Source organism: Vipera berus (assembly GCF_964194415.1).
Source record: "Vipera berus genome assembly, chromosome: 5".
In the NCBI taxonomy this organism is placed as follows: Eukaryota; Metazoa; Chordata; class Lepidosauria; order Squamata; family Viperidae; genus Vipera; species Vipera berus.
The window spans coordinates 47568239-47587461 of NC_138207.1; the positions used below are offsets into that span (position 1 = coordinate 47568239).

Genomic DNA, 19223 nt, shown 5'->3' on the forward strand with positions numbered 1-19223 from the left:
TTGAGCTTATATTTTTATCTCTTCTAGTACAATGAATATCTAACTTACAAAGGTCAATTATGGAAATTAAATACATCCAAATTATTTAATTACTTAAAAATCCTTTATAAAAATGAAGTACCAACTTACAAATAATTAATGCTGTCACAAATTGCGAATCAACTTTCTACAACTAGAATTAAGAATCAAATACCACCTTAGACTTATTCAATCTATACAAATCAAGGCAGAAATATATGAAGATAATTAAATTCTAGCCTGTATTTCTCTATAGTGAAAAAAAGATAAAATGTCCCTATTTCTTTAATTATTTTTTATTGATATTAATTTTATGTAATAGAAAAAATATACAAATTTAAGAAAAAAAGTGCAAAGAAAAATGGTGAATTTATTTATTTATTTAATTTACAAAATTTATAAACTGCCCAACTTATTTCAAGGTAACTAAATAGGTAAAGAAAAGAAACAGAAAAGAAAACTAAAGAAGTGGCTGCTGATCATCTTTACAACAGTTACAAATCAATTTATCATCTATCCTCCCACTTTAAAATTGCATCATGATTCTTCCTATATTTTATCCTTTCCAATCATCAATTCCATAAATCATCAGTTCATTTTTTTCATTTTCAGCAAAAAAAACCACAAAGAGTTTTCAGTCATTAATAAATGTACTTTTCTTTTTCCTAATTAACAAGTCAATTTTACCATTTCTGCAAATTTTATGTTAAGCTGCCATTCTTCCATTGCACTGTTTCCCCCAAAATAAGCCCTAGCATAATTTTTTAGTGTGCACCTAATACAAGTCCTAATGTAAGGCAAGGCAGGTGGCCGGGGTGGAGCTGCCCCACGTGCCCCGCACCCACGCACCTCCCCCAACAGACAGGCCACCCATGCCCTGTTACTTGTCTCGCCTCATGGCAGTGGCACCAGCAGCAACAGCCCCATCCAGCAGGAGCCCACAGGTGATGGGACAGGAGACCACTGGGGCTGCCGCCACAAAGTGAGGGGGGCTCTAAGGTGCACAGGTAGAGGGCGTGTGCGGCAGTTCCATCCCCCCACCTGCCTGGCTCACCTCACCCAGTGGTGGTGGTACTAGCGCACTGCATGGCCTCCTGCCCCATTGCGACTGTGAGCAACAAGATGGTGGGACAGAGTGGGTTAGCGGCTGCACTGCATGACCGGCCTGTTGGTGGCAGTGCTCCCACTCACCTGTGCTGCACAGCTTCGCAACCCCTGAGTGCGCTGGCTAAGGGGCTAGCGGGTTGCAGCTGCTGCCAGACACCTTCAGCCCTGACACGGTCACCACCCTCCTACCTGGAAAAATAAGACATTCCGAAAATAAGCCCTAATGGGTCTTTTGGACCAAAAATAAATATAAGATCCGGTGTTATTTTTGGAGAAACGGTAGGTAGTTCCAAATCTTTACGCACATAATAATCTTGCTACAGTTACCAAATATAACATCAATTTTCCATGAGACATAGTAATGTCCCTATTTCCAAAAGTTGTGCTAGATAACCAAGTAAATGAGCAGACAACTTAAAGAATATCAGTGCTGAATACTAGCTGAACCTGAGGAGCTCTCATGGAGTGATCTAAGATGTGTCAGCATTATTTTCACATCACTCAAGGCAAGAAGCCAGATTTAAAATTAAATCAAATCATATGTTCTTGGCCACAATCTATGGACTTACCCAACTAACTGTCACAATGATTCATGAACATCAGGAACATGATGAAGCAGCTGTTCCATGAGGTTTCCCCAGGTACTGATGGCACAGATTTCTGTTACCACAAATTTATTTAATCTTCTGATACATCATATCTCATATATTTCTCTTGGAAGCCAACGTATAATCATTCAGATTTTCTCGCTTTCATTTCTATCTGCTTATAACTATCCTAAAATAGTAATTTCATTGCATAACCTTTTATTTAATTCAGTGGTTTTTAAAACCAAAAACTAGGATTGAGGAAAGAAATCAGAATGTCATTTTTGCTTTATTAATTAAAAACTAAGGAGGAGTGAAACTGCCCCAAATCAATTAAAGTCTATGGGAAGATTCAGCCTATCTTGTGGAAAACTGCCTACTTTTTAAACATACATTACTTAATCTTGTTTTGTAATAAATGTAAAAAATAACTTCAGTTACTTCTGAGTTTTTCAATTTTGGGTCTCTTGGATGGACAGATTCTTATAACAAACATAATTCCCCCAAGATGAATCTCTTTCATATACATACCTGAATACATATATCTTTTAACATAATGAGAAAATAGAAGGAAGTGACCTATTAATTGATATATAACTTATATCGATATTTCCTATCGATCCTCAACTTACAACCATTCATTTCGTGACCATTTGAAAGTTACAATGGCACTGAAGAAAGAAATTTACAACCGGTCCTTGCACTGGCCACTTCATAAGATCTGCATGGTCATGTGATCAAAATTCAGGAGTTTGGCAACCAGCATATATTTACAATAGTTGCAGAACTCGGGGGTCACATGATCACCATTTGCAACCTTCTAGTCAGCTTTCAACAAGCAAGCTGAGGACTACCTGTATTGCACAGCTCCAGCAAAACACAAATACAGGTATTCCCAGACTTACTATTGTTCATTCAGTGATGAAATTACAAACACACTGAGAAATGTGACTTACAACTGGTACCTTAAGTTTCAGCCATTACAGCAACCCCATGGCCACCTGATCAAAATTTGGGTGCTTGGCAGCTCTGTACTTACAACCACAGAGGCGCTGTAACTCCACCCACCTATTCCCCACCACCACCACCAATCTATGTCCTTTTTATGAGTTATGCCCAACTGGCTGCTAGGCTGGGCTTTGGCTGTGAAAAAGAAATACTAAAGACAGCCCTTCAACACCCCTTTTTGCCACATTCCTGGGCAGAGCTGGAGCTGGCTTTGCGTTAAGGAAAAAAAATGATAGGCAGTCCCTCAGCCACAGAGTCTTAAAATACAATCTTCCACTCCTTATTCAATTGGGAGTTTTATTCCTGCCAACCACGCAATTTGCATGGAAACTATTGAATAGATTCCTAGAGGTGATCTCTTGATTCCAGAGGAAACCTGCTTGGTGGTTTTAATCCTCAGGGAGTCAAGCCAAAGCCAAGAAAGTTTCAGCAGTTGCTCTCTGTCGCTCTTTTCTTGGCTGCTGGTCAGAGGCAACCATGGGATTCTTCCCTTCTTGCAGGAAAGTGCTCAGGTGCTACGCATTGGGAGCTTTGCTAGAAAGTGGCATTTCCTTGCAAAGCACATAGTTGCCAGGGCATTTGGCATTTCCCACAGGATCACTGCTTTACACACCACTGTGGAGGCTTCCCAGGCATTTGGCCCTTTATGGCAGGAGTGTGGCTGCTTTGTGCTGCACCCTAGAGCTTCATAGGCGTTTGGCTCTTCCCAGGGCATGGCATGTTTCGTTGTGCTGCTGGGCTAGGCTGGGGCTGAGGCTTTTAGAGTTGGCTGTGGCTTCCTTCCCCAGCCTCCCTCTGCTCTCACCACATTACAGCACCCTAACTTGCATGAAGCCTGCCAAGGCCTTCCTCTACCCCTGAGACATTCCTATGTTCCTTATATGGGACTCCATCCTCTTAATGATCCAGCAAAGGGAATTGCTGGGATTGTGATTGGTGAGTGAAGCTGTCAGGTAACTTCTCATTTAACAACTGCTAGTCCCAATGGTGATCATAAGTCGAGGAATACCCAAAAGATCAAGTTGGAAATTACAGTGTTTGTCTGCTCATTACAATATCACTTAATAAAGTCTTGATAATTTGAATACTATAATTTGCCCTGAAAGGTATTGTGTCTGCCATTTTGAATACATTTCACCTGAGTATCATATGACTCTTATTTGCAGGGTCTCTTGAATTTCACATAACAAAAAGATAAAAACCATGATCATGGAAATGCCATGATAGAAATACGCTTAAGTCCCAACACTGCTTGCACTTTAGTAAGCATTGATAAGGTTGGGATTTATGTCTGCTGATCTTTTGATGAATAGCAAATGTCTTATGACATTTATATACACTGATTGGACATTATGTGTTCAATGTATACTTCTGAAATCAAGAAAATATAAATCTCCTACATCTTTATAGTATTGTATTTTATGTTGTTGTTATGATTGTTAAGGTTGTGTTAGTATTGTTTTTATGATTTATACTCTAGATTCAAAGATAGAATAAGATAAATTAAAGTGCTGTACTTTCATTTTTGCATTTTGTTTATAATAAATTTGTTTAGGGATTAAAGGACAAGTTCAGAACCATGTACATCTCAATAGATTTTTATGGACTAAGAAATACTTATCATATCTGGCCTCCACATGATCACATGATGACAGCAAATATCAGATAACTCTTTGCGATAATTTAGTGCATATATATGCTTATATATATGCTTATATGCTTATACTCCATATATATTGCCATTTTAATGACAATAAAAGAAAATGCAATCTAGTATATCAGTATCTTTAGAAACATTAGGTTGGGGAAGAGTGCTTTAACCTAGCTGATAATGATTATGCGAAAACGCCATATAAATAAACAGTAGGATAAATTGAAATATTCCACATCTAGAAGCTGCAAACCAAGATTTTAAAAGTTAATGTGATGTCTGCTTTTCTATTTAGTCAAAGAATTATTGCCAGATGGAAATAAAGTTTTTAATGTATATAAGAATTACATAGAAATAAAGTATAAGGCAAACTAGTGCCTTAGGTTTCTTTAAACCTCTCATTAGGAACGTTTTAATTTCAATCTCAGGCAAGGCAAAAGCCAACCTCCAGAAACATTTCCTTGATTCTGTGTGCAGTAAGGGTGAAAATGGAATAGTGGAATAGAAAGAAGGGGGAGAAGTAAAATATTCCAGAACGTGGAATGACAATTAACCTTATCCTGTCTACCTTCCTTCATTATCAGTATGCCACTAGGAAAGCAAGAATAACAAGCCAAAAATCAGATAGCTTGAACGTAAAGTACCAATTCTTACCATATTTATGTTCTAACTTAAACATCAAATGGCTTCCTGTCCTCCTCAGAAAAGGAAAACCAGGCCAATTTTTCTAAGCACAACTATACCTAATTTGCAAGGGTCAGTATCTTCTGAGATGTTGGAAAAAAATATTTCCATCTGAGCCATCAATCTTTCTGTATTAGTGGCTAACTCTGGATCTGTGCACCATGAATAGCTGGAGTGACATGCTGTAAAAAGGTCTAGCCATAGTAATCATCACAATGAGGAAAGAAGTTATGAAAACAAGCGGGAGCACAAACCTCAGACACCCAGAGAGAGACAGAGTGAGAAAGTACCTGGAAAGTTGTGAGTGTGCCAGTCCCTGGGTTATACAGGCATCGCAGTGAGGGCATGCTGTCCGCCAGGCTGGAGCAGCCCAGCCAAAGAGACCGGGGCATAGAGCACTGCAGAGAAAGGACAACTATGAGATGGGACTGTTATGAGACAGGATGGTACAGAATATAGGAATTTCTATCTCTGTACAGGTAGTCATCGACATATGACCACAATTGGAACTGGAATTTCTGTCGTAAATTGTTGCGGTCATAAGTCAGTCAGACCTCATTTTTAATGGTGGCCATTAAGTAAATCACTGTGGTAGTTAAGAAATCCAGTTTCCCCAATGGGTGCTTTTTGCTGGAAATTGACAAAAAAGGTAGCAAATCACAACCCAGTGACTGCAGGAGACTGCAACTGGTCATGAATGGGAGCCAGCTGCCATGGTGGGTGGGGCGGGGGTTGCAATGATCATAAGCATGAGTACAGGTCATAAGTCACTTTTTCCATGGCTGATCTAATTTTGAACCATCAAAGTTAAACAATCAGTCATAAGTGAGGACTACCTGCAATTTTAAGTTCTTAGCAAAATTACAAGTTAGTGTTAAGAAGCTGGAATAGCTTCCCCACACCTACACATTAGTGACCTGTATGTTCCCCTCAGAGGAAAGCAGAAGGGAGGGCAAGGTAGGAAATACCACACTTCTTGCACACACAAATAAAGCTAATTAACTTTCTCATTAACATTTCATACTATTTTGTTTGCAAATGTATTCTAATTCAAAAGAGTCAATTCAATGCTTTTAGTGGATCTGAATTACTTGTTCTTTTAACCCATTAACCAACTAATTAAAGCAAATATTATAAAACCTAACGTAAGTATAATCAAGCTAATTCACTGACTGATTTTTCCTTCATAGAAATTCACCTGACCCTTTCCCTGTGCATCTTAATCATGGCTAGTTTTAGTCATGGCAATACCTTAACTACTGTTAATATTTATCGTCTATTTCAGACATGTCAAATATAAGGGCCGTGGGCCGGATGTGGCCTGATATGTGGTTCCATCCAGCCCGGGGACCTGCTCTGGAAAGAGTGATGGACTGGCCCACCACACCTTGGCCCGGCCCAGCCACAGCCGACCGGGTGCTGATCTACAACCTGGTTGCGTCCATCAAAGCCAGAACCCTGAGTATGGGGGAAGGAAAGAGAGAAGGTGAAGGAAGGAACGGAGGGAGGGAGGAAGGGAGGGTGGGAAGGAGGGAGGGAGGGAAGAAGGAACAGAGGAAGGAACAGGGAAAAAGGAACGGAGGGTGAGAGGAAGGAAGGAACGGAGGAAGGAAGGGAGAGTGGGAGGAGAGAGAGAAAAAGGGAGGGAGGAAAGAAGGAACAGGGAGGAAGGAATGGAGGGTGGGAGGGAGGAAGGAAGGAAGGAACAGGAAGGAAGGAAGAGAGGAAGGAACAGAGGGAAGAAGGAATGGAGGGTGGGAGGAAGGAAAGAACAGGAAGAGAGGGTGGGAGGGACCATGTCCCAGTGTGCACCCCAGTCCCATCCTCCTCCACCAGAGACCCTCAGATCTGCCCCAGTCCTGCCCAGGCACCCCTGAAGTGAGTGATGTTGAGCTGGCCACGCCCACCCAGTAGGCCACACCCACCCCAGCCATACCCATCCCGGCCACACCCACCTGGCCCCCGAGGGCAACCACAGTGCTGATGTGGCCTTCAATGAAATTGAGTTTGACACCCCTGATCTATTTCTATCCAAGAGTTGAAACAATTAGCAGTAAATAAAACACCTGTATCAATATGCTGGAAATTGAGACCAGAAACAGAAAGGTAACATTTATATTTTGTATAAATACTTTGCCTTTTCCCCAAAAAAGTTTTCTCTTCCATTCATAACGGTATACTTAGGTTAAATTAGTTACTAGTATAAAAGCACCTGATAAACTTTAGGGTGAACCTATCCATAACATTACACTAACCTAGGACATTTCCATCTCTATGATACTCCTGTACACACCTAAATTGTTACAAAAATTGTATAGCACAGCATGTGGTAATTTGCTTATCTTTTGCTTTGAACTTTACCTGTTCTATGCACAGTTGCCATGAATTATAAAATATGTTTATGTGAACATGTGAATGCAGACAAATGTAGTTTATTCAGCAAACTAGATGTACTACAAAATTTAAACTTAGTTTCAGTCCCCTCCTATTCATCTTGGAAGCCAGAGTAGTACTGGGACCTGAACAAAGAACTATAGAAAATGTAGAAAGTGGTCTCTACATGGGGCTGCCCTTGAGGACCACCTGGAGGCTCCAACTGGTACAGAATGCAGCCGCGAGAGTTGTGTTGGGAGTCTCCCGATACTCCCATGTTACACCTCTGCTCCGTGAGCTGCATTGGTTGCCAGTTGTCTTCCGGGTGAGATTCAAGGTACTAGTAATGGTGTTTAAAGCCCTACATGGCAGGGGTCCGGAGTACTTTAGGGAACACCTGCTGCCGGCATCAACCTCCCTTCGCCCTGTGCGTTCCCACAGAGAGGGCCTCCTCAGGGTGCCACCGATCAGAGAATGTCGATTGGTGGCCCCCAGGGGGAGATCCTTCTCTGTGGGCGCCCCGGAGCTATGGAATCAGTTACCGGTTGAGCTCCGGATGGCGCCCGATCTTCGCTCCTTTCGCCGCGATCTAAAAACATTCTTATTCGAACAAGCCGGCCTGGCCTGATGGGGGATTGGTGGGGTTTTTTACTGTTGTTTTATTGGGGTTTTAATATTGTATTGACTGTTTTTAGTGGGCATGTATTTAATCCTTTTTTAATTTTTGTAATTCTGTATTTTTATTCTTGCCCTGTTCACCGCCCTGAGTCCTTCGGGAGAAGGGCGGTATAGAAATATTATTAAATAAATAAATAAATAAAAATAAGTAAAGGCAAAGTGGTCCCAGTAGTGATATAGAAGCACTCGGAGCTGTGATTCCTAAGCTTGAGGAGTGGCTCCAACAGATCCCAGGAAGAACATCAGAGCTCTCGGACCAGAAGAGTGCAGTGTTAGGAACAGCTAAGATGTAGCATTGATCCCTCCAACTCCCCGGCCTCCGACAGAGGATCTGAGATTGAGGAAGACACATACCACCCATACGGATGAAAAGGGAATTTTAAAAAATACATCGTTATAATAATATGCAACATTAAAAAGTAGAAATATTAGGCATGATCACCATTATATATAAAAATGGAATAAAAATAATATAATAATTAAACAAAAAGGAAAAAAGGATGAATTAGAGACTTTGAAGAAATATATAACAGCTTTACTATTTAACCTGCATTAAATAGCAAAAGTTATTTGCCCTAATAAATTTTGTATTAATTTAGCTACGTAAGTTTACAGAAGGAATCAAATGAAGGTCAGTGTGAGCTTCATGAATAAACCAGTTTCAGGCAAATCTGGCTTGGTGTTTTGTGCAAATTTAACTAAAAATCCTATTTGCTCTGCCTCTGGAATACCGGTAAGTAGTTTCTAGCATGCAATTATCTTGGATGAGGAATGGAAAAAGAAGTCTGACTAAAATATGATCACTCTCTGAAATGTAGGAGAGCTATGTTAATATGATACCCCAAAAATCAGAAGTCTGGTAGCACTTTTTTCAATCAACCATTTTTATTTTTTTTAAAAAGGTTTTATCATTCTATTCATCTGATGAAATGAAGTGCAAATTATGAAAGCTTATACTAAATTTGTTAGTGAAATAAAAATATTATCAGCCTCTTTATTTTGGGGTCTTTGGCAAGTAGCATTGAAAGGTCACAGGATCTATCAAGTCCCATTTCCATGATTATACCCATCTTCCTTTAGATATTTTTTCAGTTGTGTCTGAAATTGCCACTCCCACCCTAAAGGTTGTCTCGCCCTGTCTTCCTTGATATTTGTCCTATGGCCCTTGATATCTCTGACTTCATTTCAGCATCTTTTGTGGAACAACATATTTTTATAACAGTTCCACGTTAAAAAAAACTTTTTCAAATTTTCAAAAACAAAAATTATTAGTTTTTTTAATCCCACTCATCATCTTACTTTCAGTAAATGATCTGTGTTCCAATTTTAATGCAAACATGGAAAATATGTCTATTGAGTTTATAATCATAAAATTGCTGTCAGAAAAAATATTTTCATTACTACTCCAGTCTCATTTTCCTTCACTTCTCTGCCACTTTAGTACTAGTTTAGTCTCCTGTATGATCTCCTATGCTCTAGAGCAGGGGTGTCAAACTGCAGGCCCACGGGCAGAAAAGCCGCTCCCATCCCATTGCTGGCAATGGGAAAAAGTTCCGATACGTCGCGCGATGTCATGTGACGTTGCGAGTTTGACATGTCTGGCTCTACAGTCTAAACTCAATATTCAGTAGATTTCATGTCTGTGACAGCTCCATCCAGTCTACTGGATCCTCCCAAATAGACCAACTGTTTACCAAAACATTGATATAAAGCCGTCTTGATCCCAGCCATTTATTCTGAGAGTAGAGCTGAACAGAACCTTTTTTTCATTTTTTTAAAAAAAATTCAATCCATAGTTTTATCTCATCACCACCAGAATTCCCCTAGAGCAGGGGTGTCAAACTGCTGGCCCGCGGGCTGGACGCATCATCCGGAAGCCATGCCCACCCCATTGCCGGCAATGGCAAAACCGTCCCGATACGTTGTGCGACATCATGTGACGTCGCAAGTTTGACATGTCTGCCCTAGAGATTGATCTCTATGTGCCTTAGAATGGACATAAATTCCAATGACTGCTGCAAGCTTTCTCTTCTATTTCTTTCTCTCTGAGTTCTAAGGGCTTATACAGCATGTATACAGCATGTGACATGAAGTGTTAATACCATTTTATAATGCCTTGGTAAGGCCACACTTAGAATACTGCATCCACAATGTAAAAAAGATGTTGAGACTCTAGAAAGAATACAAAGAAGAACAACAAAGATGATTAGGGGACTGGCGGCTAAAACATATAAAGAATGGTTGCTGGAATTGGGTATGTGTAGTTTAATGAAGAGAAGGGCGAGGAGTGACATGATAGCAGTGTTCCAATATCTCAGGGGCCGCCACAAAGAAGAGGGAGTCAGGCTATTCTCCAAAGCACCTGAAAGCAGGACAAGAAGCAATGGATGGAAACTAATCAGAGAAGCAACCTAGAACTAAGGAGAAATTTCCTGACAGAACAATTAACCAGTGGAACAACCTGCCTCCAGAAGTTGTGAATGCTCCAACGCTAGAGGTTTTTAAGAAGAGATTGGACAACCATTTGTCTGAAATGGTATAGGGTTTCCTGCCTAAGCAGGGAGTTGGACTAGAAGACCTCCAAGGTCCCTTCCAACTCTGTTATTCTAATTCTAATTCTATTAGATATCCTAAAATAGAATTTCCTGCCTGCAGATCTTTTTTCTACTTCATTAATTTGTTAGTGCAGGGAAATATAATAATCAAAAAGTAAACAAAAATATTTGAGATAAACCCGAGGAAAAAAGTGCCTTGCGTGCTAGTTGACACCATGGATTACTTACTAATCTAGATTGCCTCCCCCCTTTCTCCACTTTGAAATAAAATAGAAATAAATTGGTTATCACAATATTTTCATTAGAGTACAAAATGACACTAAGATACTAATAAAGGAGAATATTTGTAGCTCAGGGACAGCCATTTGTCTGAAATGGTATAGGGTTGTTGTTGTTGTATCACTTTTTACCTTAGAACTTTTTCCATCTATTGAATCTACTTCTCCAAATGTGTTCTGATATTTGACTTAAGTGCTCCTTGGTGCTCTGTCTACTCAATTCCAAACATCTCACATTTCTTTCCAATATCTCTACACTTCATTCTTTCTTGCTACTTATGTCCTCCAAACAGTTCAACGGGCACAAATCTCTGGTTTTCTCCTTGATTCTTCTGTTCCCTTTGTCCTTGCTGAATCAGTCAGAAAATGATGTTTCTTCCTCTATAACATTCTCTCTACTATTCCTTTTAGTTCATTCTGCAATTTTTTAAAAAAAAAAAGATTGGTCCATGCCCTGCACATTTCACTCTCTAATCTTCCTTTGCATTCATTCACCCTTCTCCAGCATTCTGCTTTCAAAATCACATACATATACTGTCCACATAATGTCCTCCTTTAATTCTAAATACTGGTATTTTATTCACTTCCAAATCCTACACCAATTTCTTTAATCAGTATTTGCATCAGTATTTGTCCTGTGTCTGGCCTCTTTACTGTTAAATCTCCTTCAGCTGCCTGAACATTTCTTATTCATACCAGAGTGCCCTTTCTCCTGTTAGTTATCTAAACAATTACCTCTCAGTCTAATCCCCACTTTAGTTCTTCCACATTTATCCTAAAAACCTATGTTCTCTAACAGTTTCTTTCTATATCCTTATTTCCTCTTTAAGTGGTATTGGCTGGGAAGATAATAATTAAACTAATGAAGTGGCCTTTAGATTACCAAAGTTCATGCTGTAATACATTTTTCATCAATAGCCTACTATAGCTAGCTCTGAATTGGTGCAAATGTAATGTAAACTGTGGGTAATCTAGATTCCTTTGAACATCCATCTATCACATTTGCCTGTAACATGCTCCCAGAAACCAGTCTAGGGAATCTAACAAATAATTTTGACATCATAAATAAAAGCCTAAGAAACACTAAAGTGCCTTAAAACTTCCGAATACAATTTATATAGATTTTGTAGTATATATCATGTACGAAAAAGAACAAACTACATAAAATTCAGATATATTTATAAAATAAATACTTAGAATAGAAGGCCTGAATGTAGAAATACATTTTTAAACTCTTCTTCAAACAAGAAGAATTAAAATAAGCCAGGGATGAAGTAATCCACATTTCTAAGGGGAATTAGAAAAGGAGAAAAACCCCAAGAAAAGCCTTGCTCTAACTCAGGGGTAGGCAACCTTGGCTCTTTTATGACTTGTGGACTTCAACTCCAAGAATTCCTGAACCAGCATGTCTGGCTCAGGAATTCTGGGAGTTGAAGTCCACGAGTCATAAAAGAGCCAAGGTTGCCTACCCCTGCTCTGACTGATTCCAAGCAGGCCTCCACCTGCAAAAAACAAACAAACTCACAAAACTATCAGAGCTTTAGGTTCACAACTTAGAAGGGAAGAGGTTCCTTCAAGTAAGCAGGGTCTAAGCTACTTAGGAATTTCAATTGTAATAAAAGCACTTAAAATGTAATGTGGAATTCTGCTTTCTAATCTGCAATATCTGTTTCTGAAATGCTGTCATCGTAAGTGTGAACCCCTTATTCTGAATGGGTGTTTTATGCCAGAAATTGGCAAAAATTCTAGAAACTGGAAAACAATGTCCCAAATTATGGTCACATGACCATAGGACGTTGCAATTGGTCATAAAGACAAGCCAGTGGCTAAGCAGGTAAAATGTGGTCACATGACCATGGGTAGGTGTGGCATCATATTTTATGATGACCAGAAGGGCATTACATTACACTCATTTTGGGCTCTTCATCAGTGACCAGTCATAAGTCAAGATTTACCTGAGGCACCAAAGAAATCCAACCAGGAGTCTTTCAGAGTGCTCGAGAGCATCTGAGAACATTATGCCGTTGGTGTATTTTCCTAAGCAAGAAGTCTACTCATACTCCCATTTTACTATATTCGGATCCTTGTCTCTTTTAAAATATTTGCATTATGGGATAAGCTGTCAGATGATTTTAATAAATCAGTAATAATCTTTTAGATTTTTCTATTTGTTATGTGCCAGATGTCTCAAAATATCATTTAGAGATCTTCAATATATAGACCTTCACATAGGTTCCCAATTTTTCCAACCAAGCATATGGCTGTGGGGATGATAAAAGCTGTAGCATCAGCTCATTTGAAAGATAATTAAACACATTTATGGTTCCAATTCTAAATACACTTCTTAATGTGTATCTAGGATTGGAACCATAAATGTGTTTTATTCTAGAGAATTTACCATACTGAATAAAACAACTAACTTCAGAGTAAGTAAGGAACATGGAAAAAAACTGCTGATTAGAGACAATCACAAGAAACAATACAATAAGTGTAAATGTTAACTAAGTTTGCTATTTAAATTCAATATAACAAAGAAACAAAAGCAGTGGTTAAATCACTTTATCTAAGAAACCTGAGGAAAATATACCTAAAATATAAATTAATGGACTGTTTTGCAAGAAACTGAGTTTATCTTTCTGAACTCCTATTCCCATCTTTATTTTTTTGAGGGGAAAAAGCATTTAGCTCAAAAATTTTCACTTTGTTGCTAAATGTTGGAGGTATGATCTCAGATTTCTTTGGGGAATAGCTAAAAAAATTCATATATCTGATCATTAGAGCTCCTAAGACTGGAAAACTAGATAGATAGATAAAGATAAGAAAAAAAGAAAGAAAGAGGGAAGGAGGGAGGGAAAATATATGTCTTTACTTTCCATTCAACTTGGTTAATATAAATAAAATGAAGCTAGCTTTAAAATATAAAATAAGATTTTATTGCATTTGTAAACATTTTCATTTAATAATCAAAATCAATTTACATCATACAACAAGTCTGAACTATAATAAAATTACAACATAACAATACAAAATCCTCTACAGTAGAAACAAAAGCATGAAAAGGAGCCAAATTTCTTAGCAAATATATAGTGTGATTGGACACCATGTTTAATATATCTCCCAAAGCAATTAATTTTAAGCTCCTCACTCAGACTACTGCCTCCAGGCACTGCCTATGATCACCACTATAATCAACTCTGTACTCCAACAAAAACATATGCTTCAAGCCATTTAGGGCCTTAAAAGTCAACACCAATACCCTGAAAACTGGCAGTCAATGAAGATCACTAAAGGTAGATACAATCGTAAATAATTTCAAGGATTGGGATGAAAAAGGTGAGTCTGCTTAACTCATTTTCCAAAGGCAGAGAGAAGACACAACATCTAACAAAAAGAATTTCGTAGTCTTCATTGTTCTAACTTTTAAATGTTCAGATTATGCTTTTCTCAAAGGAAATATCTAGTGTTATATATGACAAACAAAACTAGAGGATCCTTTGGTAGTGAAACTAGAAATCAAGTGCAAAATATATGAATGCACAAAGAGGAAAAAATCTTTGTGGAAGAAAAATCCAATACATTCTGAATTAAACTAAATAACAAGCACCCGTTACATTGCCAAATAGGAAATCCACCAGAATTAGGAAGACACACCTTTTACTTTGTCCTTATAGCTTATTATAACCAACAAGATTATAATAACTGTCCCAAACTCTTTCTATTCTCCATAAAATTTATATAATCCAATGGGGTTTCCTCTCTTTTTTAAACTTTTACCTCTTGTTATGTTTAAAAACATGGGGCATATTTTAACAGAAAATAATATGAAATATTGTATTTTAATTTGAAAATGAAAAGGGAAGAAATCTGGAAATTATTAAAGGGCTCAAATAAACCCTGCTTAATAGTCATAGGAAAAATAGATGGTCCTACCTAGTGTTCATACAAAGAATTCCTTTTTATTCTATACTGGTCTCTGTGGTAACAACAGGGTATCTGTATTGTTGTTATAACTGCTTTTGCCTTTATAGAAGAACAAAGGTTAATTGCTTTTCTGGAGGTCACACAGCAAGCCAACACTGGAGTCAAAAATTGGACCCAAACTTCCTTATTCCAAGGCATTATTTAACTATTTCTTTGCAGTTATTTGTTGTACATACAGCATGCTTTAGAATCCATCCAGGATTTTGAATCCAATAGGATTGACAAATCCCTTAATCCCTGCATGGAAAAGAAAGTAGCATAAAGATAAATTTAGCAGTGGGGTTTTGAATCCTGTCTTGGTAAACTACCAGTTGTATGATAGATTCCATAAACTCATACACAGGTAGACAACAGTTACTTTGTTGCAAGGACACCATCCCATACACACTTAAATGACAATAAGGAATTTCACAGAAAAGCCATAGCCCTGGCCAAAACGTTTGGAGAAAAATCTCTCTTTTCATAAATAGTGGAACTATGCAGGGCTTCCAAGTGTAAAAACAATGCAGTTCTGAATAACACAGATTACATATTTTCTCCACAGAACTGTTCTTAATACATTCCATAACTAGTGAAATTTAGGAACAATCTTTAAATATAGTGCATTATCTAACTAATCCAATCTAGAAATCATTGGCATACATTTTAGTGGATATATCTTTAACCCCCAGAATCAATTGTCAAGGCAAGTGCTGTTTTTAAAAGGCACTCCTTCCCCATTTGAATTCAGCTCCAATTATTTCCTATCATTTCATTTAAAGCAACTTTCAAGCACTTGTTAAGGGCATCCTCTGCCTCACTAGAATTCCAATGGAAGATAAAATAAAACTGTGCATCAATCAGCTACATAAAACCACGAATTCTTCCAATGTTTCACAAAGATGTTAAGCAGCACAAGTGATAACAATTTGCAAAAATTCTCTTATCATCAAATTCTAGAATGAGTAAAACCAAAGTAATTGGGCCTGTGAGACACAATCCTGGTAGAAAAGTTAGAAGGATATTAGAATTGGAGAATCTACTGGGTCACAGTACTTTTATTCATTGGCTATATACAGAAACTATCCATTATGTAAACTTACACTAATTCAGAGACCAAATTACAATAAATATATACAAATCTCCACTAAGCTGTGGTCTGTTGTGGAATTTTTGGAAAATATTCAATAACTTTTTTGCAAACTGTGGGCACAACTCCTAATAAGTAGGTAAGTGAATGTGAAAATAGCACAAATAAAACTTGTCAGAACGAATTCAATGAAGACTGTACAAAATTCTGTAATTAATATATGACTCCTTAGATTTTAAATTATTAGGGGGGGAGTAAAAGACATGTATGATTTCAAGGAATTCTGTAAATAATCTGGTCTTTAAACTAATATACATGAATACAAAATTATCAATTATGATCAAATTATATTTAAGAGCCACAAACAGTTTTTCTGAAATTTATCATTTTAAACTGCCAAATTGATCACAAAGCTCTGGATCGTGTTACTTTTAATAGGTTTTAAAATATATTAGATCAAGAAAATGTGTGAAAAAATTACATATTCAAGAAGGGTTAACATAAATAACTAAGATATTTTACATCTTAAACAGTATCGATTAAATAATTCATAAGCAAAAACAAGAAGAGGCTCCCACAAAAGAAGCTTGAGGGTGGGGGTGGGGTGGGGACACAACAAATGTGAGACAAAGGGAACAGTTACTACTCTTAAAGCCTCATGGACAATTGTTATTGTTCTCAGCGTTTGGTGTGTGTGTTTTTTTTAACAAAACAAACACACAAAGTTTAGCCTGAAATGATAGGAAGTTCAAGTAGACTTTTTTTTCCTAGTACTGTGTTAAACTAATTATCCCTGTGGAAGTATTTTCCAGGCATGCGCATATGCACCCAAAAGATTTCAGAAGGGCCTCGAAGCAGACGGGTTTAAGCCTGCAAATAGCTGCTTTGAGAAACACTTCATTGAATAATTTGCACAGGCCCAAGAATCAGGTTTCTTTCTACCTTCTAACAGGGTTGGGGCCTTTCTCAAGCATGCTTCATGTGAAATTGTCCCCATTACTTATGAAATATATCTTTAAAGAAAAGAGGAGAAAAAATAGTTATAAACTTTTATGGAAATATTCACCACAAAATATATTGTGGTTTTTTACCTAGTTCTTCAGCTGACTCACTACAACTGCATTTATTAATCCCTCTGATAATACTTGTTTAACTGATAGCATAAAGTTGTAGTTATTTTTACAGTCAGTGAGCACTCACAATATCTAATTAAGAAACACAACTAAACTCTAGCCCTACCAGATTGTCTCAGCCAAATTACAATCCCTTAGTTCGGCAATTGCTAAATCATAGTATATCATCTACTGGATAAAACATTGCAAAGAGATATAAAAAGCAATCTCTATTACACATTCTAAAAAAACCTACATAATTTTTACTCTAGTTACTATATATATGGGCATGTCTGTCTAAACAGGTATTTTAAAAATGTAACATACCACCACACTCAAAGTTGTGCAAGGAATATGCAACAAACACACCCATCATTTAATGGAATACATTTACTCAAAACTGCCAATTTTATTGTCTTTAATAAGTGATTGAAAAAATTCTCCAAATGCAAGATGTGGATTTGGTGACCTGTGGAAAGTATGCACAGGTAGCTCATTTAGCTACCAGAACTAGGATTGGCAGCTCAGTTATTAAATGAAGCTGTCACTAAGTGAAACTGCAATTGTGCTTATGGTCTTACTTCAGCTTTTCTTTGCTTTACAGACCTGCAAAAGTCATAAATGTGAGGAATGGTCATACTTCTTCATTGCAGTCGTAACTATGAACAATCATCAAATATGGCAGTCACAAAACTAGGACTACCTCTCTTTTTTCTTGAAAAAAGTGTAGTGATGTTTACATTGAAAAACCTATCACCAAGGAGTTTATAGGCAACATTAAGCAGGCACTACAGGAAAGGAAACTGCTTTAGCTAGATACTAAGAGTAAGAACCAGTATTTGGGGATTGAAGGCTAATAGTATAAAAAATCTTTTCAAACACTAAGTGTGAAAGAGAATGATACAATCTTAGCTGAAGGGGGCAAATGACAGAAAAATGGAGGAAACAAAGGAAACAGAGGATACAATTGATCTGCTAGCTGGAGGGATAACATGCACAGACCACTGAATTATGTCATGTTGGAAAAGTTGGGCAGCAAAGATTGCAGATGTGTGGAAAAGGAGAGTATCTTCCACAGAACCATGGTGATCTGAGAAGCCACAACTGAAAGAGAAGCTGGAAGCCCAAATTCGCTCTCTTTGCATCTCAGACTGTGATCCAAAGAAGAGGACTGAGAAAGACTGAGCACACTTATGCATACAAAGACAGAAGGAGATATAAATGGGAGGGAAGATTGTTAGTTGTAGCAGGAGGATTTGAAAGAAGAGAAATGGATGTATAGAATGAATGTTTGGAAAAATTAAGAGAAATCCTGAAGGAGATCATGAAAGTGGTAGAGAGAAGGTAGGCCACTGTGGTTACAGGATCAAAAGACAAGAGCAGAAGGAAGACTGAAATACAGGATTATCTGGGAAGAGCTGAAATAAAAAGAACAGTAAACCTGGGAGTTTTAAAAGGAAAAGGAAAATAATTAAGGGAGATTGTAGGATAAAGGAAGAATAGGATGGGAATAATTGAGGAAGTGTCATAAAGTCAGAAGGTAATAATGTGGGGGATTAATACAGACTGAGAACTACAGCAATGAAAATGGCAGAAGAGGGCAAGGGCAGAAGAATGCTGTGGAGGGCAGAGGATGAAAGAGCCATCCAACTATGATCCTGGATGAAAATAGAGTGAGTAGGCAGGAACTGGAAAGGGGAGTAGAACTTGTCCTTTGAGTGATCTGATAGTGACTGAGAAGATTGGTGTGGCAGACAGAGATGAAGACAGATTACCCTTCCTCCCCAGAGTGACAGCAGGAGCAGGCAATAGATGAAAGCAAATGCTCAGCATTTATCTGGGTAAAGAGTGGAATAAATGAAGATGTTTTGAACGGGAAGAAGGAATAAATGATGAAAAGGATGTGCAATGGTGTACAAGTGAACAGATTGCTGGGGGCAATTAAGCTGACTTTGTAATAATGCCGCTTGGGGGGTGGTGTATGAAAGCCCTAATAAGCAGGCATATACATAGAATGAAGGCTACTGCTAAGCTTGTAAGCCGCCCTGAGTCTTCGGAGAAGGGCGGGATATAAATGGAATTAAAATTTAAAAAAAATACTTAAAGTTATTGGAAATTATAT

General features: G+C 37.9%; 1 protein-coding gene across 6 annotated transcripts in view; it reads right to left on the bottom strand.

The window, feature by feature from the left end:
* BTRC (beta-transducin repeat containing E3 ubiquitin protein ligase) overlaps positions 1 to 19223 on the bottom strand; it is a 169788-nt gene that overhangs the window by 126709 nt on the left and 23856 nt on the right. For 4 of the 6 annotated variants that reach the window (XM_081328166.1, XM_081328164.1, XM_081328165.1 and 1 more), the window contains one exon: positions 5346 to 5453. The exons of the other annotated variants lie outside the window; for them this stretch is intronic. In XM_081328166.1, the coding sequence (XP_081184292.1) occupies positions 5346 to 5453 (108 nt within the window). The remainder of the gene's footprint in view (positions 1 to 5345; positions 5454 to 19223) is intronic. 6 annotated transcript variants of the gene reach the window in all.